This window comes from Ictidomys tridecemlineatus, chromosome X, assembly GCF_052094955.1.
Source record: "Ictidomys tridecemlineatus isolate mIctTri1 chromosome X, mIctTri1.hap1, whole genome shotgun sequence".
NCBI classification, from domain to species: Eukaryota; Metazoa; Chordata; class Mammalia; order Rodentia; family Sciuridae; genus Ictidomys; species Ictidomys tridecemlineatus.
This window is the reverse complement of record NC_135493.1, coordinates 87,901,974-87,929,065: the sequence shown is the minus strand read 5'-3', so window position 1 is coordinate 87,929,065 and position 27,092 is coordinate 87,901,974. Positions and strand designations below refer to the sequence as shown.

The 27,092-nt window shown below is 39.0% G+C and overlaps 2 protein-coding genes and 1 pseudogene across 12 annotated transcripts in view; 1 reads left to right on the top strand and 2 right to left on the bottom strand.

Moving 5' to 3' along the window:
- Znf157 (zinc finger protein 157) overlaps positions 1-4,494 on the top strand; it is a 44,700-nt gene extending 40,206 nt beyond the window's left edge. The window contains exon 6 of the transcript XR_013431861.1: positions 28-4,494. The gene's annotated coding sequence lies outside the window, so the exon portion shown is untranslated. The remainder of the gene's footprint in view (positions 1-27) is intronic.
- On the bottom strand, positions 92-7,368 carry LOC106144830 (eukaryotic translation initiation factor 1 pseudogene; annotated as a pseudogene).
- The window catches only part of Znf41 (zinc finger protein 41), a 65,415-nt gene continuing 38,414 nt past the window's right edge, over positions 92-27,092 (bottom strand). For 9 of the 11 annotated variants that reach the window (XM_078034906.1, XM_040278448.2, XM_021725590.3 and 6 more), the window contains 2 exons: positions 26,258-26,384; positions 92-18,904 (listed from right to left, as the gene is read on the bottom strand). In XM_078034906.1, coding sequence (XP_077891032.1) covers positions 16,851-18,904; positions 26,258-26,384 — 2,181 coding nt within the window. In that variant the 3' untranslated portion in view covers positions 92-16,850. Of the gene's footprint in view, positions 18,905-20,839; positions 20,854-25,915; positions 25,998-26,257; positions 26,401-27,092 lie in introns of all 11 variants that reach the window. The other 2 variants (XM_078034909.1, XM_078034905.1) reach the window with 2 other exon arrangements.

Here is a 27,092-nt window from a genome sequence, read left to right as displayed (position 1 = left end):
CTGAAACATGTTATTGCTTTGTTTCAGGGTGGACACTGCCAGGCACCTACTGCTTGACCTCTGTTTAAATGAAGGACTTCAAGACTAGACAGCATGGCTCTTTTCAGTTTATTGCATGAAGGAGTTACACTAGTCCAAGTTAAAAGAGGACCCCAAGTGGTTACATTATACAAGCTGTGAGGTTTTTAAACTTGTGACAAGGGACAGAAAGGAAATTCTACTTATTGCAAGGAAATTTTCACTTAAGCTTCAGTGAGCCACAAGCATTTAAAACCCATGAACCTTCAGCTGATTGCCCTTAGCCAGTCCAGTCTCTACCAGGAACACTGGCATGTTCTTGCACTGGTCGCCCTGTAGCTGAATTACTTCTCCATATTCTGGATGCTCAATTACAGTACTATTGCAGGCAAATTTCTTCCTAAACACCTTCATTCGTTTCTTTTAATCGTAATCACCAGCGACTCCTTGGACAGTAGTAAAGGTCTTCCAGATGTTTCTCTGTTGAATTATTATGTGGATTTAATCCTCAGTGCTAGCAGGAAGCAGGTCATAACCCTTGCTTGCATCAGCAAAAGGGTCAAAAGTGGAGGTTCTGGATACCGGAAATATAGGAAATAGGATAGGATTCCTTTTCTGCGATGGAAATGGTGGAAACGGGGGCTGCGGGAGAAGGGGGGGGCGGGGCCTCAGGAAGTGCAGGGGGGATGGAGGGGGAGGCTGCTGAGTCCTTGGCAGAGACTCAGTGACTGGGGATTCAGGAACATTTTTATCTTATATTGGCAATATTTCTTTTATTTTGCTCACATATTTGCCATCTTGGTTCCTCTTTGCTTTCTGCACTCCATCCAGGGATCATTTTCTTCTTTGCCTGAAAAATACCCTGTAGAGTGTGCTCTAGTGGGTGTCTGATTGTGGTAAACTTCTCAACTTTGTCTGGGTTTTGTTTTGTTTTTGGTCCTGGAGAATAAACCCAGGGGTACTCTACCACCGAGCTACATCCCCAGCCCTTTTTTATTTTTTATTTTGAGAAATGGTCTCTTACATTGCTGAGGGTGTCCTCAAACTTGTGACCTTCCTGCTTAAGTCTCCTGAGCTGCTAGGATTACAGACATGAGCCATCGCATCCAGTCTGAGACTGTTTCCTTATGACATGTTTTTTAAAGAGTGAATCCTTTACCTTTTAGTATTGCGTGGCACTATGCTAGAGTAAATAAATTATTTGCTTTTCCCCTGAATCTCCCATGCTTATGATACACAGGGCATTTCAATTGATCCTCAGACACCCACACTACAGCATATATTGAATATATATACTATCCTTCCTGTATTTTCTATACAGCATGCCCTTACTCTGGTTTACTAAGTATTAAATGTATCAAAAAGCCATTTCATCAACTCTTCCAATCTTTATCTCACCCATTTAAAAAAATAAGTTTTGATGATTTTAAATTTTTTGATGTTTTAATAGTTTATTATGGAAAATGTCAAACCTAAATAAAGAGCATCTATAGTAACAAAACAGACTAGTGGTTGCCTCTGGAGGTGGATATTAACTCATAAAGGGTAGGAAGGAACTTCTTGGGTTGATGAAAATATTTCATATCTTGATTGGAGTGTGTGTTGATGGGTGTATACAATAATCATCAAATGCGCAGCTTAAAATGTATGCATTGTATTGTATGTAAGTTATGTCTCAATTAAAATGTGAAAACAAAACAATAAAAAGTGTTCTGTTCTCATTCCAGGAGTCAGACTTGGGTTTCCTGAGATGCCTGAAACTGTAGACCATATCAAACTCTCTATATACTGTTTTTTCTTATACATACATACGATAAAGTTTAATTCATAAACACAGTAAGAGATTAACAATAACAATAAAATAGGACACATAACAATAAACTGTAACAAGCAGTACAGTGTAATATTTCATCATTCTACTCAAAATGGCATGCAATTTAAAACTTACAAATTATTATTTTTTTAAAGAGAGAGAGAGAGAGAGAGAGAGAGAGAGAGAAGAGAGAGAGTGAGTTTTAATATTTATTTTTTAGTATTTGGTGGTCACAACATCTTTGTATGTATGTGGTGCTGAGGATTGAACCCGGCCGCACGCATGCCAGGCGAGTGCGCTACCGCTCGAGCCACATCCCCAGCCCACTTACAAATTATTTATTTCTGGAATTTTCCATGTACTATTTCCAGACTGTGATTGACTATAGATAACTGAAAATGTGGAAAGTAAAACCATGGATACAAGGGACTACTGTACCCACTGGATGCAACTGAGGACATTAAACAGCAACTGAGAATTGCAGGCTGTAGAGGGAACACCTTTTTCCCAGTAAGATCCTTGCCACAGGGGAGCAATTTCTATAGAGAGGCTACCTGCTTCAGAGCCCTGGTGTGGACTCATGGCAGGACATCTGGAGCCCTGGGGTCACTGTTTCCTTCCATTACCCTTTTAGAAAATCCAGTAAAGTGAGCGCTCCCCAGCATTCACTGTGTTAGTGTTGAATCTCTGTGATAGCTGAGAGCATGTGCATGGTGGGGATCACAGGCATTAAAGGTGTGTAGCATGGGATCCATCTCAGTGGGTAACCTCTGTACCAGTCCCCCTTTAAAAATGGGAATCACATCTCTACCCAGTATCCTTCAGACATCTGTGCTAAGATTGGAGGATGACTATGGGATGTCTTTGCTCCTTGGAGATTTTTATTTTTATTTTTTAAAAAATATTTATTTTTTAGTTTTAGGTGGAGACAATATCTTTATTTTATATTTATGTGGTGCTGAGGATTGAACCCAGTGCCTCATGCATGCTAGGTGAACACTTTACCTCTGAGCTACAACCCCAGCCCTCCATGGGTATTTTTAAAACTGAAATATGAAACTCATGATAAGAACTTAAACTATAATATTATTAACAGTGATTTAATTTCTAGATACTCAGTGTGGTGTAACAGATAAGAATACTAAAGCCAGATCAGCATTTCAATGCTGGCCCTGAATGGCTTCTTAGATATGATAGCAAAAACACATATCATAAAACAAAAAGTAGGTAAATGGGACTTTATCACAAAAACTTTTCTGCTATAAATTTGCAAATCCCATATCTGGTTAAAGATTTGTATCCAGTATACATAAAGAACTCTTAAACTTGGATATAAAAGCATAAATAACCCAATTAAAGAATAGGCAAAGGTTCTAAGTTGATAATTTCCCAAAGATATATAAATGCCCAATAAACACATGAATAGATATGGAACATCACTAGCCATTAGGAGTCATGGCTCGGGATGTAGCTCAATATAAAGCACTTGCCTTGCATTCCATTCCCAGCACCACAAAAACAAACAAACCAAAACAAAATAAAATGAGATATCACTTTATATCCTCTAGAATGGATAGAATAAAAAAAATGAGACAATAAAAAGTGTTGCCAAGGATTGGAACACTTTAAAAAAAAATTTTTTTGTAGTTGCAGATGGCTGATGCTGAGGCTCAAACCTGCCACTGAGTCACAACCCCAGCCCTTTAACACTTTTACATTGTCGATGGGATGTAAAGCAGTGCAGCCATTTTGGAAAACAGTGTGGCAGTTTTTTTCAGAGTGTTAATTATACAATTGTCATGTGATCTAGGAATTCCACTCTTTGGTATCTATCTGAGAGAAAGGAAAACACACACTCAATAAAAACTTGTACACAGATATTCACAGCAGCATTATTCATAGTTGCCAAAAAGTAGAAACGATACAAATGTCCATTAACTGATGAATAGATAAACAGAATGTGGTGTGTGCATACAACAGAATATTAATTAGTGCTATAAAGGAATGATGGCCAGGTATGGAGGTGCAAACCTGGAATACCAGCAACTCAGGAGGCTGAGGCAGGAGAAAGTTCAAGGCAAGCCTTGGCAACATAGTGAGACCCTGTCTCAAAATAAAATAAAAAGGGCTGGGGATGTAGCTGAGTGATACAGCACTTGTCTATCATGCATGAGATACTTAGTCCCCAGTACCACACACACATGAACAAGGAATGATGTATAAGCTTGGATGATCTTTGAAACATGTTAACTGAAAGAAGCAAAAGACTGCATATTATTTGATTACATTTATATGAAATGTCCAGAGTAAGCAAATCTATAAAGTCAAAATGTAGATTAGTGGTTGTCTAGGGCTGGGGTGGGGAGCAATATAAAAATGGATAGTGATAGGGCTGGGGATGTAGCTCACTGGTTAAGCACCCCTGGGTTCAATCCCCAGTACCAAAAAAAAAAAAAAAAATGAAGAGTGACTTCTAATGGGTAAGAGGTTTCCTTTTGGGATGATGAAAATATTCTAAAATTCTATTGTGATGTTTGTACAACTTTGTGAATATACTAAAACTAATTTAATTGTTATGTTTAATATGTGAATTTCATTGTGTGTGAATTGTCTCAATAAAACTGTTTACAAAGAAAGATTATAAAAATAAATATCTAAACTAAGTCAGTACTTTTAAAATTTGAATCTTTGCAAGATTATTTTTGCATTTACTTGTTAATAATTTTGAACATTTTTTCATGTTTCTTGCTATTTCTGGTTTTTTTTTTTTTTTTGTGTGTGTGTGTGTGTGTGTGGTGCCGGGGATTGAACCCTGGGTCTTGTGCATCTTGCCTATTTGTATTTTTTCAGAGGTATCTGTTCATTCATTTATTAATTTATTGGGCGCTTTTTTACTTGGCGCTTTGGGTGTTTTTTTTTTTTAAAGTTCTTTATATATTCTGGATTAATCCTCTGTAAGAAGAGTAGCTAGCAAAGATTTTCTTCCATTCTGTAGTTTCTCTCTTCACATTATTATTCCCTTTGCTGTGAAGAAGCTTTTTAATTTGATGCCATCCCATTTATTAACTGTTGGTATTATTTCCTGAGCTTTAGGTTTTCTATTGAGAAAGTTGTTTCTTGTGACTCTATGTTGAAATGTTTACCCTATATTTACTTCTAGAAATCGTGAAAGATTTTTTTTTAAACTTTCATTAGTGCCTGTTTAAAATTTGGGGGAAAATCCTGCCCTGGCCTTGCCCTAGTTCTGTGTCCTTGGAAATCATATTAGTGTTCTATGCCTCAGTTTTTGCATCTATAAAATGGGAACAAAAATAATACCTAACTCATAGGGACAATGTGAATATTTTTTTCAGTTTATTTATTGAGGTACAAAGGATCAAATCCAGGGGTAGTCAGTTTACCACTGAGTTACATCTCAAGTCCTCCATTTTTAAAATTTTGAGACAGGGTCTGGCTAAGTTGCTGAGGCTGGCCTTGAAATTACAATCCTCCTGACTCAGCCTCCCAAGTTGCTAGGATTACAGGTGTGCACCACCACACTGGTGACAATATGAATATTATATAAAATCATATATGTGAAGAGCTTATAATAATGCTAGACACATAAGCCAGCCCTCTGTGTTAATTATTATTAGTAGTAGTAGTAATCATAAATATAATTTAATTATTAGTTATAAATCTTATCATTAATGATTCTTTCCAGGATTTTAAATCATGTTTAAGACTAGGAATGATAATTTACAATATCAGAATAATATATAGTATTAGCAGCAATAATTTCATGCAGCAATTTCAATTTGACTCATGATTCTGACAATCTCTTCTAGAGGTGTTACAAACAGAATATGCTCATTTGTAAAGTTTTTATTCTCATTTTGAGACTTATACACTGTTTTCTAGTGTGAAAACCCCTCACACTGGCAAATGCCAACATTTCAAAGTCTTCCATGGACAATCACCCCTCAAGTAATAATGTTCCTCTTCCTATTTCCAAGTAAGGTCATGTTTGGAAGCCTGGTGGTTAGGACTTCAGTGCCTCTTTGGTGGTAGTGGGAGGAAGCAAGCCAACCCATAACAGTTTTCCACTATGCAGTCCTCACTGGGAAAGTCTCCGCATTTATAAATATTGATTGTCACCTAAACTATAGATAGCATATCCCTAAAACCTTGTTAACAAATTCCCTTGAAGAGTCCTCTGTCTTGACCCAGTTATCCCACTCCTTGATTATACCCAAGGGACTTAAAATCAGCATACTACAGTGATGCAGTCACATCAATGTTTATAGCAGCTCAATTCACAATAGCTAAGCTATGGAACCAACACAGATGCCCTTCAACAGATGAATGGATAAAGAAAATATGGCACATATACACAATAGAATATTACTCAGCCTTAAAGAAGAATGAGATTATGGCATTTGCTGGTAAATGGATGGAACTCGAGACTATCATGCTAAGTGAAATAAGCCAGCTCCAAAAAACCAATGGTTGAATGTACTCTCAGATATATGGATGCTAATCCATAACAAGGGAGTATAAGGAGGGGAAGTATTAAAGTTCTTTGGATTAAACAAACGAGAATAAAGGGAAGGGAGGGGAGATGGGAATAGAAAAGACAGTAGAATGAATGGGACATAACTTTCCTATGCTCATATATGAATACATGACCAGTGTAACTCCACATCATGTTCAACCACAAGAATGAGATCAAATTTATAATGAATTGCACCCTATGCATGTGTAATAAATCAAAATGCACCCTACTGTCATGCATATCTAAAAACAGCAAACATAAAGTCCTCTGTCTATAATGTGCCATATGCTATCTTTCACAAATACCCACTGGCAAATACTAATGTATTGCTGGGTGCAGTGGCACACACCTATAATCCCAGCAATTTGGGAGGCTGAGGCAGGAGGATTGCCAGTTTGAGGCCAGCCTTATCAACTTAGAAAGGCCCTAAGAAACTCAGCAAGACCCTGTCTCAAAATAAAATATAAAAAAGGGCTGGGGATGTGGTTCAGTGGCTAAAAGCCCCAGGGTTCAATCCCTGTTACAAACAATAAAAAAATGTATTCATTTTCTATTGACAGAGAAAGATCTATAACAAATTGCCACAAAATTAGCTTAACATAAATCATCACCTGGGCTTCTTCATCTTCAAAGCCAGCTAGGACATGCAAAATGCTTCTCATACTTCCAATCTCCCTGACTTCCTCTTCTGCTATCAGCAGGAGAAAACCTGTCTTTTTAAAAGGTTCCTGTATTTAGATTAGGCTCAACTGAATAATCTCTCTATTTTAAAATCAACTAATTAATAACCTTAATTAGATCTGCATGATCCCTTTTGCCATATAATGTACTGTAATCACAGCATGAAATCTCACCATACTCAGGTTTTACCCACACTCAAGGAGTTCATACAAGGGCAAAACATATTGTGGTTCATTCTTAGGATTCTGCAAACTGTGATCACTTTTGAGCTATTTCCTCTATTCATGAATATCTTACTGACATTCTCATTGATGACTCCCATTGGGCAATCTCCCTTTTATAGATATTTACTGTTTTAGTTAACATTTTTTATTTGGTGTTGTGACCAAAAGTCCAGATGAGAATAATTTAAGGAGGAGAAAGTTTATTTGGGGGCTCACAGTTTCAGAGGTCTCAGTCCATAGATGGCTGACCCCATTCCTTGGGACCTGAGATGAGCCAAAGAGTGTGGTGGAGGAAAGCATTTGGGGACATAGCACTAGGAAGCAGAGAAAGCCTCCCTTCACCATGGACAAAATATACACCACAACAGACACACCTTTAATGACCTACCTCCTCCAGCCACACCATGTCCGCCTTCAGTTACCACCCAGTTAATTCCAATCAGGGAATTAATTCACTGATTAGTTTAAAACTCTCATAACCCAATCATTTCACCTCTAAACTTTCTTGCATTGTCTCATATATGAGCTTTCTGGGGACACCTCATAACTAAACCATAACACCTACCCACTGGCAAATCTTTCATTTATGAGCCTGTTTGGAGAAAAAAAAACACTCCATCCAAAAATATCCTCAAAGACTTCTGATCCATGACCCCTCTGAATCTTTCTATTTAGAAATAAACACCATTGACAGAGTACCTACAGCTTTCTCTCATGAAAAATCCTGTTCACAAACACTCACTGGCATATTTCTTATTTATAACCCCTGTTAAAAATTCTTTTTATAAGTATCTCATATAACACTGTCTTAGTCTGTTAGGGTTGCTATAAAAATACCATAATTTGGGTGGCTTATAAATAGCAGAAATGTATTTTTCACAATTCAAAAGTCTGAGAAGTCCAAGATCAAGGCACCAACAGATTCATTATCTGGTAGGCCCTGTTTCCTGGTTCACAGATGGAGCCTTTTATCTGTGTTCTCACATGGTAAAATGGCAGCAGCGATTTTTTATTTTGTTTTGTTTTTCTACTGGGGATTAAAGCCAGGGGCACTTAATCACTGATCCCCCCTCCCCAGTCGTTTTTTTTTTTTATTTTTTATTTTGAGACAGGGCTTGCTAAGTTACTTAGGGCCTCGTAAGTTGCTGAGCCTGTTCTACAACTTGGAATTTTCCTGTCTCAGCCTCCCAGGTGGCTAGGATTACAGGTGCCTTCTGGGTCTGGGGCTTCTTTCCAAAGGACACTAATTTCTTTTATGAGGGCTCTGCCATAATGATGTAATCATGTTCCAAAGGCCCCATCTCCTACTGCCAGCACATTTTAGATTACGTTTTTGTAAAGCAGAAAAGGGCACAAGAAGCCAGGAACCATGGAACAAGAATAAGCCACCAAAAGGAGTTTTATTGGGAAGTGGGGGGGGTGCTGGGAGCACACGTCTGCTTCTGTGTAGGTCACTAGAGGTAGGAGGGCTTAGGCCAACTAAATTATTACTACTCTTGGCAGTTTGGTTGAGCGGGATTTAGGGGCCAAGTTTAAGGGCCTGGTCTCTTCAGCCAGATGAAAAGTTCCTGCCATTGGCCTGGATGAGATGGGGAGGGGAAGGGGAAGGGAAAGCTGCCAGCCCAACAGTTTCAACATATGAATTTTGAGGGGACATAAACATTCAGATTGTAACAAATACATACGCCATTGCTGCTTGCCATTTAAAAATCTCTACATTCTTAAATAATCAGCTAATGTCATAATCCATTTTTTTAGTGGTACTGGGATTGAACCAGGGCCTTGTGCATGCTAGGCAAGCACCCTGCCAACTGAGCTATATCCTCAGCCATTCTATAACCCATTTATGACCTTCAATGACAAATTGTTTTTTTTAATTCTTTCTACATTTTTAAAAGGTGCATTATAGTTGTACATAATGATGGGATTTGTTGTTACATATTCATACATGCACACAATATAACAATGTAATTTGGCCAATATTGTAAGGTCAGGCACTGGTGATCAAACAAGGCAGATTAAAAGCAGCTAAACAAGGCTTTATTGAGATTAACTTCTGGTCGACCCTCCAGTCCAACAGAGTGGGTCGGGGAATCGCACTCAGGCTCAGCTGGATTAGAATTTCATTGGGCTTGGGACAGGAAAGTGAGGTTTTTAGAGTCCCTTGTCCTGCTGGGGTTGGTTGGGGGATCTTGATGAGCTTCATGTCCTTCCAGGATTAGTCAAGAGACCCTGCTGATTGATAGGTGGTTATGAGGCACCATCACTGCTTGTCTGTCGATGTCTGATTGGTCTTTCGTGCATCCGGGTTGCCTGGTGCTTTGTTCCCTTAGCACCTCAAACCCACCTAACAAATATTACTCCCCAGTGCTTCCCACCTCTCACCTCCTGGTCCTTTCCCTCCACTCTCTTTAATTTTCATGAGATCTCCGCCACATCACCTTTCTTTTCCTTTTTCCTCTTTAGCTTCCACACATGAAAAAACATGACTTTCTGAGTTTGGCTTATTTCACTTCCACCCACTTTCCTGTAAATAATATGATTTTATTTTTCTTATGGCCAAATAAAACGTCTGTGTATACACACACACACACACATACACACACACACATACACACACACACACACACACTTTTGAAATTCCATTCATCAATTGATGGATAGCCTGGTTATTGTGAATTGTGCTGCTATAAACATGGGTGTGCATGTATCACTAAAGTATGATGACTTTCTTTTTTTTTTTTCTCTCGCTTTTTTTTTTTTTTTTTTGGTACCAGGGATTGAATCCAGAGGTGCTTCTTCACCACCGAGCCTCATCCCCAGCCCTTTCATAATTATTTATTGTTTTGAGACATGGTCTTGCCAAGTTGCTTAGGGCTTCGTTAGGTTGCTGAAGATGGTTTTGAACTTGTGATCCTCCTGCCTTAGCCTCCCAAACCATTAGGATTACAGGCATGTACTGCTGCATCCAGGTACATTTTTTAGGAAAAATACTGGGGAGTGATACATCTGGGTCACAAGGTGGTTCCATGCTTAGTCTTTTTTTTTTTTTTGAGGGGGGGTACCAGGAATTGAACTCAGAGCACTCAACCACTGAGCCATATCCTTAGCCCTATTTTTTTTATTGGTTATTCACAAAATTACAAAGCTCTTGACATATCATATTTCATACATTAGAATCAAGTGGGTTATGAACTCCCATTTTTACCCCAAATACAGATTGCAGAATCACATCAGTTACACATCCACATTTTTACATAATGCCCTATTACTAACTGTTGTATTCTGCTACCTTTCCTATCCTCTACAATCCCCCCTCCCCTCCCCTCCCATCTTCTCTCTCTACCCCATCTACTGTAATTCATTTCTCTCCTTGTTTATTTTCCCATTCCCCTCACAACCTCTTATATGTAATTTTGTATAGCAATGAGGGTCTCCCTTCATTTCCATGCAATTTCCCTTTTCTCTCCCTTTCCCTCCCACCTCATGTCTCTGTTTAATGTTAATCTTTTCTTCCTGTTCTTCCTCCCTGCTCTGTTCATAGTTGCTCTCATTATATCAAAGAAGACATTTGGTATTTGTTTTTTAGGGATTGCTTAGCCCTATTTTGTATTCTATTTAGAGACAGGGTCTCACTGAGTTGCTTAGCACCTCACTTTTGCAGAGGCTGGCTTTGAACTCACGATTCTCCTGCCTCAGACCCCCCAGACACTGGGATTACCGGTGTGCATCACCACACCTGGCACCATGTCTAGTCTTTTGAGGAACCTCCATACTGATTTCCACAGTGGTTGTACCAATTTAGAGTTTCACCAACAGTGTAAAAGCATTCCTTTTTCTTCACATCATCTTAAGCAACAAATTGCTTTATTTTTAAAGTATCTGCCTACTGGCATCTCTCCTGTTGTTCATCTCAATTTGCAACATGTGGACATCACCAAAGAAAGTCTTTATTGGCTGCTTTTTCCCTTTCCCCAGAGACTCACAACTGCTCTGTGTGTTTGTGGATTGCTTTGCATGTCTCATAATTGTTAAAGACTTGACATTGGTAGCGAATGTCAAGTTTTAGCAAATCTGCATTTCTGGATTATGATCCCTCCTTTACTATTAATGTTGCTCTTGTCTTCCTTCCTTCCTTCCTTTCCTCCTCCTCCTCTTTGTGTGTGTTTGTTTAGGGACTTGTGGGAACTAATTTGGTAGGATTTATCTTCAGTGTGCAGCTAACTGATGTCTCTTGACCATTTTATTTTATTTTGGTACTGGGATTTTGAATCCAGGTGTGCCTTCTACTGAGCTACATCCCCAGCCACTTAAACAATATTTTTTTTGGTGGGGGGCACAGGGTCTTGCCAAGTTACTGAGGCTGGCCTTCAACTTGTGATACTCTTGCCTCAGCCTCCTTAGTTCTGGTTCTTTTTGAGTTAGGGATTGAATCCAGGAGTACTCAACCACTGAACTAGATCCCCAGCCCTTTTTTATATTTTATTTATAGACAGGGTCTTTCTGCATTGCTTATGGCCTCACTAAGTTGCTGATGCTGGCTTTGAACTCATGATCCTCCTGCCTCAGCTTCCTGGGCTGCTGGAATTACCACTGTGCCACTGAGCCTGACTCTTTGCTCAGAATTCTTTTAATTTTTATCCCTAGCTTCCTTGCACTCACTGGTGGGTCAGCATAGTTTAGTGTCAATCAGTGATTCAGAAGCTGTGGTTATACATGTTGAATCAGTTTGGCTTCCATTAAGGAAGTAAATGTATGAGTTTGGGAACATAAGTTCAGGCTGTTTATAAGTCTGTGCTGACACACATTTCTGCTTGTGTAGGTCTCATATTCATCCAGGAATGAGTCAACATCAGGCCCCTTCTATATTTTTGTGGTCATGCCCACAGCCTTCCACATTCCCAGAGTCAGGAAAGCTTATCAATACTCACCTTTGCTGTCTCATTTTCCATATCTCCCTGTTAAGTTTTGTCTGGTGTGCTTACCCAAACAGTGTTGCAGTTCCAGGAAGCTCTGATTGTGGCCTTCCCCAAATAATTGCTACCAATTTTGTTATTGTCTTTGACAATATCCCTAAACATAGAGCTTTTCTATGGTGCTCCAAGTCAGGCCAACCCTCTCCAGTTTCAGTGAAGTTTCCATTTCTCATAGCTACTATTATGGTTTTGACCTTAAATATTCCTGAAAGGGCTGAGTCAATAGATCTGGTTGCCAACCTGTGGTACCACTGGAAGGTGATGGAACCTGTAGGAGGTGGGGCCTGGTAGGAGGTTAAGTCATTGTGGTTGCAGTCTGGAAAGGGATATTAGGACCCTGGTCCTTTCATACCCCTCTGTTGCTTCCCAGCTGCCATGATGTGAATGGGCCTGCTCAGCCATGAACTTGCCATGATGTACTATGCTGCCACAGGCCCAAGCAATAGTCAAATGACCATAAACTGGAACCTCTGAAACCAAGCCAAAATAAACCTTTCCTCTTTTAAGATTTTTTTAAAATCTGAGATAGTTTGTCACATTGATAGAAAGATGACTTAACATAGGTACCATACACACAGAGATGAGGATGGTAGCATTTCCAAGTTTAAATGCCACTGGTCTTACTAATATTTGGTTTTCCAATCAATAAGCAGTTTCCAATTTGATATGCCTCTGGTGAATTTCCAGTGTTCTAAAATGCTTTTATAGTTAAAAATTGCTTTTACAGTTCTGTAGCTGCTTTGGGGGGAGGAGATTTGATGAGTTTGTTATGGTTTGGATGAGATTTGATGAGTTTGTTATGGTTTAGATAATTAATACCTTCTGTATTAATTCAGGAGTGTTCAGAAATTAAATGATTAGATTACAAGTGCTGTGACCTAATCAGTCCATCCTAGATTGAATGGACTAACTGGGTGGTAAATGTAGGCAGGTGGGACATGGCTGAAGGAGGTGGTCACTGGAGGCATTCTCTGGAAGGATTTATCTTCCATGCAGCCTCTTCCCCTCTCTCTGCTTCCTGGCCACCACGAGTGGAACAGCTTTCCTCTGCCATACCTTTCTGCCATGATGTTCTGTCTCCGTTCAGGCCCAAAGCAATGAAATCAGCAGACTATGGACTGCACCTCTGGAACCATGAGCCAAAATAAACTTTTCTTCTTCTAAGTGGTCTTGCCAGGTATTTTAGTCACAGCAATGAAAAGCTAACACAAACTCCTTACTTCACCATTCCAGAACTTCTGTGAACAAGTGATTTTTTTGAAAAAGTGAAATATGGAGAAAGAATACTGAATTAAACAAATTCTGTGGAAACATTTGGTTTTATAGTCACATGCAAAATAAAACATAAAAGAATTTGGATTCATATGTCATACTATATTAAACATTAACTAAAAATGGATCATAGACCTAGGTATGAAACCTAAAACTGTAAAACTTCTAGAAGAAAACACAGGAAAAAAGTCATTGTGATCTTTGTTTAGGCAAAGATTTCTTAGGTACAACACCAAAAGTGCAACTCATAAAAGAACAAATTGAAATGTAGGACTTCAACAAAATAAGAAGTTCTGACCTTTTGGACTGTGGCTGGAGCTCAGTGGTGAGTGCTTGCCTAGCATGTGTGGAGCACTGGGTTTGATCCTCAGCACCACATAATAAGCAAATGAAACAAAGGCATTCTGTCCAAAAAAAGTTCTGATCTTCAAAATACACCACCATTAAGAGAATGAAAAGGCAGTACAGTGACTGAAAGAAAATTTTTGAAAGAATAATGGACTGATGATGGACTTATATGCACAATATGTAAATGCTCCAAAAGAAGGAAAAAACTTCACCAAATTAATAATAGGTGAAAGTTCTGAACAGACAATTATATGTGTTCAAAAAAGATATCTAACATTATTAATCATTAGAGCAACATAAAATTAATGTCACAATATCACTTTGTATGTACTGTAATAAAAGACTGATATGGCCTAAGAGTATCTCAGTGGTTAGATCACTCGCTGAGAATGCACAAAGCCCTTGGATTGATTTTTTGATTTTGTGGTTACTACAAAAAAAAAACTAATAAAAATAAGAATTAATGATGTGTGGAGAAACTGGAACCCTCATGCATTAATACAGGAAATGTAAAAGGGTGTAGTCAAATGAGGAATATACCTGGGTTTCAGGTCTCAGACATAGCTGGTCTGCATATACTGGGAAGGTACGATCATGATTTGGAGAATAATGAAATGAAAACTCAAATCATACTAAGATATCGCTATATGCCAACTGTAATGGCCACAGTAAAAAAAAAAAAGAGAAAATGAAAATGAAAAAAGAAAAAGAAAATATTAAGGGTTGGCATGAATGTGGAGCACCTAAAACTCACATACTATATTGGGGGTTGTTGGAAACTGGTTTTATAATGTTGAGTATACGAATACATACCTGGCAGTTCAACTTCTAAGTATATACCTAAAGGAAGTGCATACATATGTTCACCAATAGATAGCAGTTGTATTCCTAAGAGCCCCAAGCTGAAAATAACCCAAATGTCTACCAACAGTAGAATGGATAAATATATTGAAGCATATTCACACAATAGAACACAACATGACAATGAGTTATTTACAAGTATATGCAACAATATGGATAAATCTCACATTCATAATGTTAATGATAAAAGAAAGACACTAAAGAGTCTATAACTCATATGAAATATCAATTTATATAAAATACAAAGCAGGTGAAATGAATCCATGCTGTTAAAGTCAGGATAGTGTTTGTATGTGTGGAGGTCCTGGGAGGAAGTACACAAGAGAGCTTCTAGAGTGCTGGTCATGTTGTTTCTTGATCTGAGTATATTCCATTTGTCAGAATTCATTAAGCTGTACACTTACATATAAGTGCATTTTCTGTATGCATTATGCTTTAATAAAAATATTTTAAAAATAAATAATATGCTAGGAAGAAAGCCTTTTTTCTTATGAGTATTGTGAAAAATGTTTAAGAGAAAGTGGGAAAGTATCTATATATCAGTGCTTTTAAAAAAGCAGCATTTGCTCGGCACAGTGGCACACACCTGTAATCCCAGCAGCTTGGGAGGCTGAGGCAGGAGAATTGCGAATTCAAAGCCAGCCTCAGCAATATAGCACGGCCCTGTCTCAGAATACATTTTTTTTAAAAGGCTGGGGATGTGGCTCAGTGGTTAAGCACCTGAGTTCAGTCTTCAATCCCCAGTTTAAAAAGAAAAAGAAAAAGCGGTGTTCTTTCTAGAGAAATCTCCCAGTTATTCAACAATAAAAAACTATATCTTGGAACAACCAATTGCAATGCAATATGACTTTATCACACAGTAATTTACACAAAACCACCCTTAATGTGCATGTAGGAAATGAATATATATTAACCAAATTGGAAGGAAAATACAATTTTGTGTATTGAAATCCAGTTTCTCAACAATTCTTTTTCAAAAAGGAATTCTAAGGCAGGCAGGGACATCCATGGATGAGGCTGAAAATCCATAGTGCTGTGGCTCAGTCTCATTGTCTTGGGGTCAATTGGGTAATAAGAGGATAAGGAGTCTTTGTTCTGTAGCTTATATAGATGATAGCTTTGGGGGAACGGGTTAGAAAGCATGTAGGGTATGATTCACCTGTGGCCAGAGGAGAGAATTAATAAGGGAACAATTGCCATCTTTAGATGTCTATAACCTTTAATGACTATATTCTTGTAACACAGGATAAAGCTGTGCCTAATTTTCCAATTCTTTGGGGTGGGTACTGGGGATTGAACTCAGGGGCACTCCACCACTGAGCCCCATCCCCAGCCTTATTTTGTATTTTATTTAGAGACAGGGTCTCACTGAGTTGCTTAGCACCTCGCTTTTGCTGAGGCTGGCTTTGAACTCGCAATCCTCCTGTCTCAGCCTCCCAAGCTGCTGGGATTATAGGTGTGCACCAGCACACTCAGCTAATTTTCCAGTTCTTAAGGTCAAAATTTAAGTTTAAAAATTCTCTTTCATTTAGAAAGAGTAGTTCTTCATGGGAATCTTTTCTGTGCCTCAATTATCAAGGATTACAAACTCTTCTGGTTCTACTGACAGATCTGCATTTTCAATAAATTTTTAGCCTTAACTTCAGGGCCCTTCAACTGGACAATGGAAAACTTCTCCTCACGCTAGAAATGTGAAACAATTTGGGCCAATACTGAGTACTTTTATGTCCCAGGATACAAAGAACTAATGAGTGCTGAAATGTATAAGTCCTTCATCCCAAAAATGGAACATAAGAGATGATGAGTCATCTCGTGTCTTTATTTCTACCATTTTCAGGAGTTGACAGCCTCAGTATCAATCATGTAACGAAACATAACTGTTGCTCAGATATTCCATCTAAATGGTCTTCCTGTGCATTTAAGAGTCTGTCAGTTGTGGTGATGCTGGAACTTTTATTTCTAGTTGAGTGAAGGCTATTTGGCTTTGCCTGGCTTCTGCTCCCTCAGGTCACTGCCTCTCATTTCTACTTCCCCCTGCACAGTGATTGCAGCATCAGGCATTCCTCTTTACCACTAGGACCTATCTGATGGATGTGCTGTGATTTCCAGTTCTGAAACAGCCTTCAGTCACTGGCTTTGTAGTGTTTTTCTCCACTGTGTGTTTTCTGGTGTTTAATAAGATTCGATCTGTCAGTGAAAGCTCTCTGACATTCTGTACAAGCATAAGGTTTCTTTCCTGTATGAATTATCTGATGCATGCTGAGTGTTGCTTTTTGGATAAATGCTTTCCCACATTTACTGCATTCATAGTGTCTCTCTCCAGTATGGGATTTCTGATGTATATTGAGGCGTGACTTCCAGGTAAAGGTTTTTCCACAGTCACTGCATTTATAGGGTTTCTCCCTTGTATGGATTTTCTGGTGTGTTATGAGATTTGACCGATCCGTGAAGGCCTTTCCACATTCAGCACATATATTGGGTTTCTCGCCTGTGTGAATTTTCTGATGTACCCGGAGCTGTGACTTCTTAGTGAAGCATTTTCCACAGTCACCACATTCATAAGGCTTTTCTCCAGTATGAATTCTATGGTGTGCAATGAAATGTGATTTCTGGATGAAAGCCTTTCCACATTCAGGACAAACATAGGGTTTCTCCCCTGTGTGAATTCTCTGATGCACTCTTAGTGTTGATTTCTGGATAAAGGCTTTCCCACATTCCTTGCACACATAGTGTCTCTCTCCAATATGAGATTTCTGATGGATTTTGAGGCGTGACTTCCATATGAAAGCTTTCCCACAGCCATTGCATTTATAGGGTTTCTCTCCAGTATGAGTTTTTTGGTGTTTGATGAGATTAGACTGATCAGTAAAAGCCTTCCCACATTCAGCACACATATAGGGCTTCTCCCCAGTGTGAGTCTTCTGATGTGTGGTGAGATTTGTCCTATGAGTGAAGACCTTTCCACACTCTGTACATATGTAGGGTTTCTCTCCTGTGTGAATTCGCTGATGCACATGGAGCTGCGACTTCTTAGTGAATGATTTCCCACAGTCTCTGCATTCATAAGGTTTCTCTCCAGTGTGAATTCTCTGATGTGTATTGAAGTGTGATTTCTGGATGAAGGCCTTCCCACATTCAGTACACACATAAGGTTTCTCTCCTGTGTGAATTCTCTGATGCATCCTGAGGGCAGATTTTCTTGTGAAGGCTTTTCCACATTCGCTGCATTCATAGTGTTTCTCTCCGGTATGAGTTTTCTGATGTATACTGAGGTCTGAATTCTGGGAGAAGCCTTTTCCACACTCACTACATTCATAAGGTTTTTCTCCTGTATGAATTCGCAGATGTCTAAAGAGATCTGATTTCTGGAAAAAGGCTTTCCCACATTCACTGCATTTATAGGGCTTCTGCCCAGTATGAATTTTCTGGTGTGTAATGAGGTTTGACTTGAAGGTAAAGGCCTTCCCACATTGAGTACATACATAGGGTTTCTCTCCTATCTGAATACTCTGATGTCTATCAATTTTTGGCTTCTGAGTGAAGACTTTCTCACTTTTGTTGCATCCATGGGATTTTTCTCCAGCATGAATTTTCTGATGTCCAAAGAGATCCAACTTCTGACTGAAGCCCTTTACACATTTACTACATCCGTGAAGTTTCTCCCCAGTAGGAATTTTCTGATGATCAATGAGAGTTTGTTTGTGATTGACGTGTTCTTCACACTGATTATGTCCATGGGAATTCGCTCTTGTGTTAGTATTCTCATTCTTAGTAGAGAAAGAACTGTCAGCGAAATTGTTACCATTTCCAAATATCCTCTCAAGATTCTTTGTTGCAGTGCTTTGGTTATAATTATGTGAGTTTAAAGTATGCTTCAAACTCTTTCCAAATGTGTCATATTTATGGAGTCTTTTAATTGAAGGAACAAGCTTGGTAGTCATGTGAATTATTCTTTCAAGGTTTTGACATTCGTAGCCCCTCTCCTTAATTAATATTTTGACAAGACTTAAAGGGTTCATCTGGTTTTCCTGATATCTCTCTAGTTGATCATTCTCTTGCCACAGTTCTTCCAAAATGGAACACAGTGAATCTTCTCCTGTGGGTTGATCAAATCTCTCACAGTGGAATGAAACTTCTCCAGAAATTTCCTGTTGTTGAGTTTTCCTAATATCTTCACCTAAAAAGAAAAGTAAAAATGAGAATGACAGGGCTGGGGTTGTGGCTCAGTGGTAGAGTGCTTGCGTAGCACATATGAGGCACTGGGTTTGATCCTCAGCACAACATAAAAACAAATAAATAAAATGATGGTATTGTGTCCATCTACAACTAAAAATATTTTTTAAATGAGAATGACACAAAGAACAATTAGCAAAGGATGGGAGAGGGGCCAAGTAGTTCAGAAAGGATGAACACACAGAAATGGAAGTGTCTATATGACAAAAATAATAACAGCAATGTAATAATAAAAAATTCTTACAGGACACTTAAAAGATGCAAATGATTCTATATCATTTATGACACACCAGGCTGTTCCAAGTGCTTTCCACACAGTAACTCACGGACTCTTCAATGAAGCCTATGAGGTGGTTGCCATTATGAATGGTGTTTTATAGAAAAGAAAATGGAGGCACACCGAAGTTATGTAAGTTGCTGAAGATCAAATCACTAAGTGGGAGAGATGGGATTTGAACCTTCAGAATTTGGCTCTGCTAGGATATCTGGATAGTGAACAGAGTAAACAGAAGAAACTGAAGTCTGTTAAGAAGAAGCCTGGGGGTTGGGGTTGTAGCTCAGTGGTAGCTTGGCTAGCATGTGTGGGTCACTGGGTTAGATTCTTAGCACCACATAAAATAAATGAATAAATAAAATAAAGGTATTGTTTTCATTTACAACTAAAAATATATTTTAAAAAAGAGGAAGCCGGGCTTGGAAGAAGTATTCCAAAATGCATTTTCTTATTACATATCAGCTCAAAACCTTTGTGAGATCTCTGCTCCCTCTTGCTTCTCCTGCTGAGCTATTAGCAACAATATTACATTTCTATGTGACAAACACCACCACCTTTATATCAGTAGGAAAACTGTAACCTTGCCATTCTGACACAATGGTAAATACATGTCTATGCTCCAGCTCTAAAACCAGCTGCAAGTTTTTCTTGGATTCAGGAACACAGGCTTCTAATAAGAAGTATAAAATAGAAGAGGGAAAACTATATGAGGCAGAAACTGCAAGCGTTCCACCAAGATCTCTTCTTTCTTTAGTAGTAACAGAATGTAGATTCACCAGCCTCACTTTCTTCTTACCAATGGGATTTGAGCTGAAGCAATATATATTGCTTAGGAAGGCCTAGACAGTGGGCAAATCTCCTCTTTCCTCTTTCCCCTTCCTACTGGATTCCACAGTAATCAATGCAGCTGACAATGCCTAGGAAATGGCAGAGCAGTGACTTCGAACATAGTCCCTGAATGATGGATCAGGATCAGCATGATATTAAGCTTTGTCCATGGAAATTGCTGGAGAGGCACTGCAAGCCAAAGTGGGTTTGCTTCCTGGTTCGAGGAGTTCACTCAGCAGAACTTGTTGAACTGAACCAATTCATCTCAGAATTCTAAGATAATTTTGTTTAGCTTGTAGTTTTGTTCTTCCATGCATTTTCAAATATTATTCAAAATAATAGCTCCAATTTCACTACTCTAGGGATGTTATATTTGCTATTAATTTTTTTGGAGGTACTAGGGATTGAACCTAAGGGTATTCTACCATCAAGTTATATTCCAACCCCCCCCCCCTTTTTTTGAGAAAGGGTGCTAAGTTGCTGAGGTTGACCTTGAACTTGTGATCCTCCAGCCTCAACTCCCAAGTTACTGGGATTACAGATGTATGCCATCACACCCAGCTGCCAGCATTTAATAAAGCAGACACTGTGCCACTCATGTTTTCTTGGTGTGTGTTTGTGGTACTGAGGATTATGTCTTTGAGCTACATCCCCATCCATTTTCGTTTTAATTTTATTTTGAGATAAGATCTCACTAAATTGCCAAGACTGTTCTCAAACTTGTGATCCTCTTGCGTTGCTGGCATTACAGATGTGTGCCAGTGCACCTGGCAGTACCACTCATACTGATACTTGATTTGTCACTGTTTAATGTTGTAAGCAAAAGAACTATTACAAAAAGGCTGAGTGTATTAATGTTCATGCAGTTGTCTTCCCTTTTAAAATATAGTGTACAGTCCTCTGTATTTTTCTGAAGAGATGCTTAAAAATGCTTCTCAAAGAGCATTTCTGTTTCTATCTCCAAAATTCAATAAATTTAAGTTTACTACATATATTCTACATATTTTACTTCAGGAAAATGAAGATTAAGGGTGCCAGTTATGAATCAATTGCCTCTCAGCTCCAGGTTCACCCTTCACAAAAATGGATTTGGGTTTCCTTAAGTACTTTTTTTTCCCTTTCCAGCAACCATGATATTAAACTTTGTCCATGGAAGTTGCTGGAGAGGCACTGCAAGCCAAGGTGGGTTTCCTTCCTGGTTCCAGGAGTTCACTCAGCAGGCTCCTCCAGCCAGGGCAGCTTGTCTAGCATTCCTGCAGCATGGGTGGCTTTACCATCTGGCCCCTGATGCACACACAGCATCCCTGGAACCCAGGTCTTGCAGTATGGATGGCTTCTCTGAGCTTAGTGCCTACAGCATGGATGACTTTTCAGAACCCAGTTCTAGCAGCTCAAATGGCTTCCCAAGCAACCAGCTCACAGAGCACCAATAGCTTCTCCAGCTCCAAGCTCATGCAGTGCATTTTGGTCAGTAGCATCCAGCACCTAATACCTTACTCTGCACCTCTCTCAGATGATTTGTAGTAGACTCCCTCCAGTGAGACACCTCCCTATGAAGAGTTTTCTCTGGAACCTCAGAGTGAAGATTTCCAGCAAGTTCTGGCAGTGTGGTACTACAGCAATTCTTTCACCAGGCCATAAGCCACAGCTATACCCTCCTTACAAGGTCTGGATCTCATCCCTGGGAAGTAGAGGAGCCTCTTCCCTGGGTACTTTACCTCAGACTGCTATAGGCTTGGATACTGTTTATGTGGAAGGTGACTGGGTCTCTGGGAGCACTGACCTTGGAAGGGATTAATATAGTTTTTATGTGATCCAACTTAGTTCTCAAGAGAAGATTGGTATAAACAAGTGAGACTGGCCCCTGTCTGATCTTTCTCTGGCTTCCTGTCTTTTCATGTGCTTTCTCTCTCTCACACATGCTCACATCCTGATGCTATCTGCCATGTGGTGATCCAGTGAAGGGGGCCCTGACCAGAGGTCAAATCCATCTGATGGCCTGATCTTGGACTTTGTCTCCAAAACTGTGAACTAAATAACATCTTTTCTTTCTAAATTATCCCACCTCAATATTTTGTTACAGGGCTGGGGATATAGCTCAGTTAGTAGAGTGCTTGCCTCGCATACACAAATCCCTGGGTTCAATCCCCAGTACCAGACACGCAAAAAAAAAAAAATTATTACAGTAACAGGAAATAGATTAACACACAGCCCTGGAGGAATTGGCTTTGCCTTGTATCTGCTATTCCTTTATTTTTAGGATTCTCTTTACTAGTTAATATCTTATTTTTTCAATTGCATTACAGCTAAAAAGCTTCATGTTAAACTTTCTCTGTTCAAATTAGTGTGTGGTTTTTCTCTCTTGATCAGACCCTGCATCATACAATATGAACTAGGCTTCTAATGTACACAGATTTTAAAACATCATGCATATGATATAAACAATTTTTATTTGTCAATTTAAAGTTTAATACTTAAAAAACAACAATCATCCAGGCATGGTAGCACTGGGAATGCTGAGGCAGGAGGATTGCAAGTTCAATACTAGCTTTGATAGTGGAACCTTGTTTCAAAATCAAAAATAAAAAGAGATGGGAAGGTTTCTCAGTGATAAAGCATTTCTGGGTTCCATCCCTGGTACAAAAATAAAACAAATAAGGCAAAGCTGGCTCCTAAATCTGGATACTTTCTAAAACATAGAATTAAAAGCCACATAGTCTAAAATTCTGTACTTTCCTCTGAGTTGCTGTGAAATAGAAGATGGAAAAATGGAGTGAGACATACATGTGCTAGAGTAATTAAGAGCTACTGCCTGGCTGGGGTATGGCTTAGTGGGAGAATGTGCTTAGCATACATGAAATCTTGGGTTCATTTCCCAGCACCATAAAAAATTCATTACATGGGACAGGTGAACTCTGATCACAAGATGGAAAATGTGTTATCGGGATGAAGACTGAGATGTTCATGGAAGACTAACAAATATTGTTGGGAGCCACTCTGGATAGGAGCTATGTACACACCTTTAAGTCCTGAGTAAAGAGATATTGAACTGGTATTGCACCACTGCAATGCAATTGAACCTTTCCTCCACTCAGATAAGAGAAGTGCATCTCCAGGAGTGGGTGTCACTCAATGGGGTTGGATTGCACTCACTTGTTTGTTGTAACCCTACCCTTGCCTCAATTTAAATGGCTTCTCCCCAATAAAACCCGGGCTGGAGGCATGCTCCTTCTCTTTCTTGCCTGCCTTGCCCGCTTTTTGGGAGCTGTGGCTGAGGAGTAGTCACTGAGCCCAATGAAAACAATACTTTCTGTGTCTGTGTCTTTATTTAGTTAGCCCAAATTCACTTGGAGTGTCCCTGATTGATTTAGTTGCGTATCCCCACAAAATATGATAAACATTAAGAAAATATTAAAAGTGGATTTAAGCAGAGGTTATAAAAATATACAGATACAATTCTGAATTGGAAATATGTTGTTTATCTCTTTGGAAGAAGAGTTTCATTGTCACATACTAGACAAGAGGGAGAAACTGTAGCTTTGTCTTAGCTCATGACAAGATAAACAGAGTGTTTTAGGTAATGAAATCTGTCATTAGCATTTAAAATGAACTTATAAGAGAATGAAATCAAACTGGTCACAGTGGCACATGCCAAACTCCAGTGATTCAGGAGGCTGAGGCAGAAGGATTATAAGTTTGAGGCCAGCCTCAGCAATTTAGTGAGATCCTGTTTCAATACAAAGAGTAAAAAGGTCTAGGGATGTAGCTCACCAGAAAAATGCCCCTAGGTTCCATCCATAATATTAATATTACTACTACCAGGACGACGACTATTACTACTACTACTAGTACTACTACTACTACTAATACTAAAATAAAAAATAAAGCACCAGACTGAGGATATCAAAGGAGGAGCCATCAGTATATCAATATGTTTAGGCCACTGGATGAACATGAAGAAAAGGCTGATGAACATTAGACAGGGTTTCCGGGGCAACCCAATTTATGGGAGAAATGGTAGAAAAGGCTAGAGAAAAAGGCAAATAATGAACTGGATACAAATCAGTAAGAAACAGACAGTTGAAGTATTCAATTGAAACAATGAAAATATTATGAACATTCCCATAGAAAGCAAACTTGAAGAGATATGAGGTAAATTCTGAAATGCTCAAATGAGGTACTAGAAAAAATGCAAAATTTGAAAATGAGATAACACATTGGATGTAGCAGCACACACCTACAATCCCAGCAGCTGGGAAGGCTGAGGCAGGAGGATTGCAAATTTGATACTAGCTTCAGCAACTCAGTGAGACCCTGTCTTAAAATAAAAGGATTGGGGATGTAGCTTAGTGTTAAAGTGCCACTGGGTTTGATCTCAAGTACAGCAAAAAAAAAGGGGGGGGTGGGTTGTGAAAAATGCAGCTTAGTGGTAGAATGCTTGCCTAACAAGATTGAGGCCCTGGGTTCAATCCTAGCTCCACAAAGACAGAAAGAGACATACGGGCCACTTTATACCCACTGTTGGACAAAAAAGCGAGACACTATTAGTACTATTAGACACTATGGTTACTATTACTTGTTAGCAGATACACTGGGATAACAAGAGCCCTTATACTCTGTTGTGGGGAGTATAATTAGTGCAGACAATCGATGAATAATATGTGGTACTTAGTCAAATTCAGGATGAGGGACTGGTAGTTTAGTTCAGTAGTATAGCACACGCGCAATGTGCACAAGGCCCTGGGTTCCATCCCCAGCATCAAAAGAAAAAAAAGACAAGGAAAGAAAGAAAGAAAAAGAAAAAAATTCAGGCTGAGCATACACAATATTTAGGCAAACTCTCTTTTTCACACATCCTTGAGAAATTTTCATACTCCATAAAGGAAAATTTGTATGTACATTTATCGTGGAATTTGCATTAACTGGAAGTTCAGTGTCCACTGGATGAATGGTTAAGTAAGGTGTGGTCTTGGTGTACTGTAGAATACTATGCAGCAATCTGTAGAACAAAGCCAGATGAACACACTACAGTTACGAACATCCCTTAGGGAGGAGTGGGAAAAAAAGAATAGAATTAAGATATATAGAATAATATAACTTGTATATACTATAAAAAAAGAATAGAATTAAGATATATAGAATAATATAACTTGTATATACTATAAATATATACTCATAAACCAATACTTCAGGGTTTATGAGAATATCACATAAATTCGTGGATCATATCATTAATTGCCATCATAGAATAAGGGATGGATATGGGGAATGGAAACAAAATAAAATAGAAATTTTAAAGCATCTGATGTACAAGGGAAGAATCTAAACTCGGGGATAGGAATGGAGTAGGAAGAGTGAAAAGGTCCTAGCTAGGTGCAGTGGCACATGCCTATAATCCCAGCAACTCAAGAAGCTGAGGCAAGAGAAGTTCAAGGCCAGCCTCAGCAACTTAGTGAGGCCCTAAGCAATTTAGTGAGATCCTGTCTCAAAAAAAAATTATATATATATATATATATATATATATATATATATATATATATATATGACTGGAGATGTAGCTCAGAGGTAAAGCACCACTGGGTTCAATTCTTAGCAACAAAAAGAAAATGTTGCTTAGGGTCTCACTAAATTGCTGAGGCTGGCCTTAAACTTGCAATCTTTCTCCCTCAGCCTCCCGAGTTGCTGGGATTAGAGGCATGTGCCACCATACCCAGCCCCAAAATTTAGAACTTTCAAGATCAAATTATCTTCACAAGCTTTCTCAGACATTGGCCTCTTCTAAGAAAAGTGGGATTTACTTTTATATACAAAATACATTATGCCCTCATCTGCTGGGTCACACACCTGAATAACTTTGACATTTCCCCCTCCAGTGTCCATGGCCTCTCTCCTTGCTCCAACTTGTAGATGGCTTCTAATTTGGGAACTTGATATCCTATTAACAGAATATAATACAGGGTTGGGTCTAGCCAATCAGGTTTCAGGGACCTTTCAATGAAGCTTCCCATTTGCTCTTCAGGAAAGTCCCCAGGTTTGATGGAACAAAGAAATAAATAGAGGTGAAAGGGACTGAAGAATCACAGTCAAATCAAGGGTGACACCATCACACACTTGGGATGCCTCAGAGCACTCAGTGACTGAGAATAGAAATGTCATACTGAGGCCCTCAGCCAACTCATGAGCACCAGTGCTTACCCACTGAGATCAGATGATGGTAGTTCTCCAGTGTCACATCCCAGTACAGGCGTCTCTGAACAGGGTCCAAATGCTGCCACTCCTCCCTGCTGAAGTTCACAGTCACATCCTCAAATGATATGGATACCTGTAACAACACAACCCTGTTCAAGGTGACATGGTCAGCACAGGGGGATGGCAGAAGATAGAGAAGAAATTGTTTTTTAATGCTCTTTTACCATAATGTAACATATAGGGTTTTTGCTAGATTTACCTTTTATGATATGAGAAGTAAAAACTTAACTAAAAGTATTTTGACATTCCTTGTGTACTACATTTATTCATTTATCCATTATGTCATTCTACTTTAAAAATGGGGATTTAAATGGGCTTTCTTTCTTTCTTTTTTTTGAATAGCAAGGATTAAACTCAGGGGCCTTCAACCACTGAGCTGCATGCCCAGTCCTATTTTGTATTTTATTTAGAGACAGGGTCTTACTGAGTTGCTTAGTGCCTTACTTTTGCTGAGGCTAGCTTTGAACTCATGATCCTTCTGCCTCAGCCTCCCAAGTGGCTGGGATTAAATGTATATGCCACCATGCCTGGATAAATGGGCCTTCTTTAAATTCTCTAGTTAGGAACTAGACACATATATTTAATAATCAGTTATGTGCTGGATGTGTTAGGCAATGGCAATATAGAGTTGAATAAAATATAAAATGACTTAAAGACTTGACTAACCAACAAAGGAAGACAGAAGGGGGGTAATGGATGATTTAGACTAGGTTACACAGAGATGTTACGGTTAGAGTTATCTAGAAAGGATATGAACAAAAGTATGAACAAAAGTATGGAA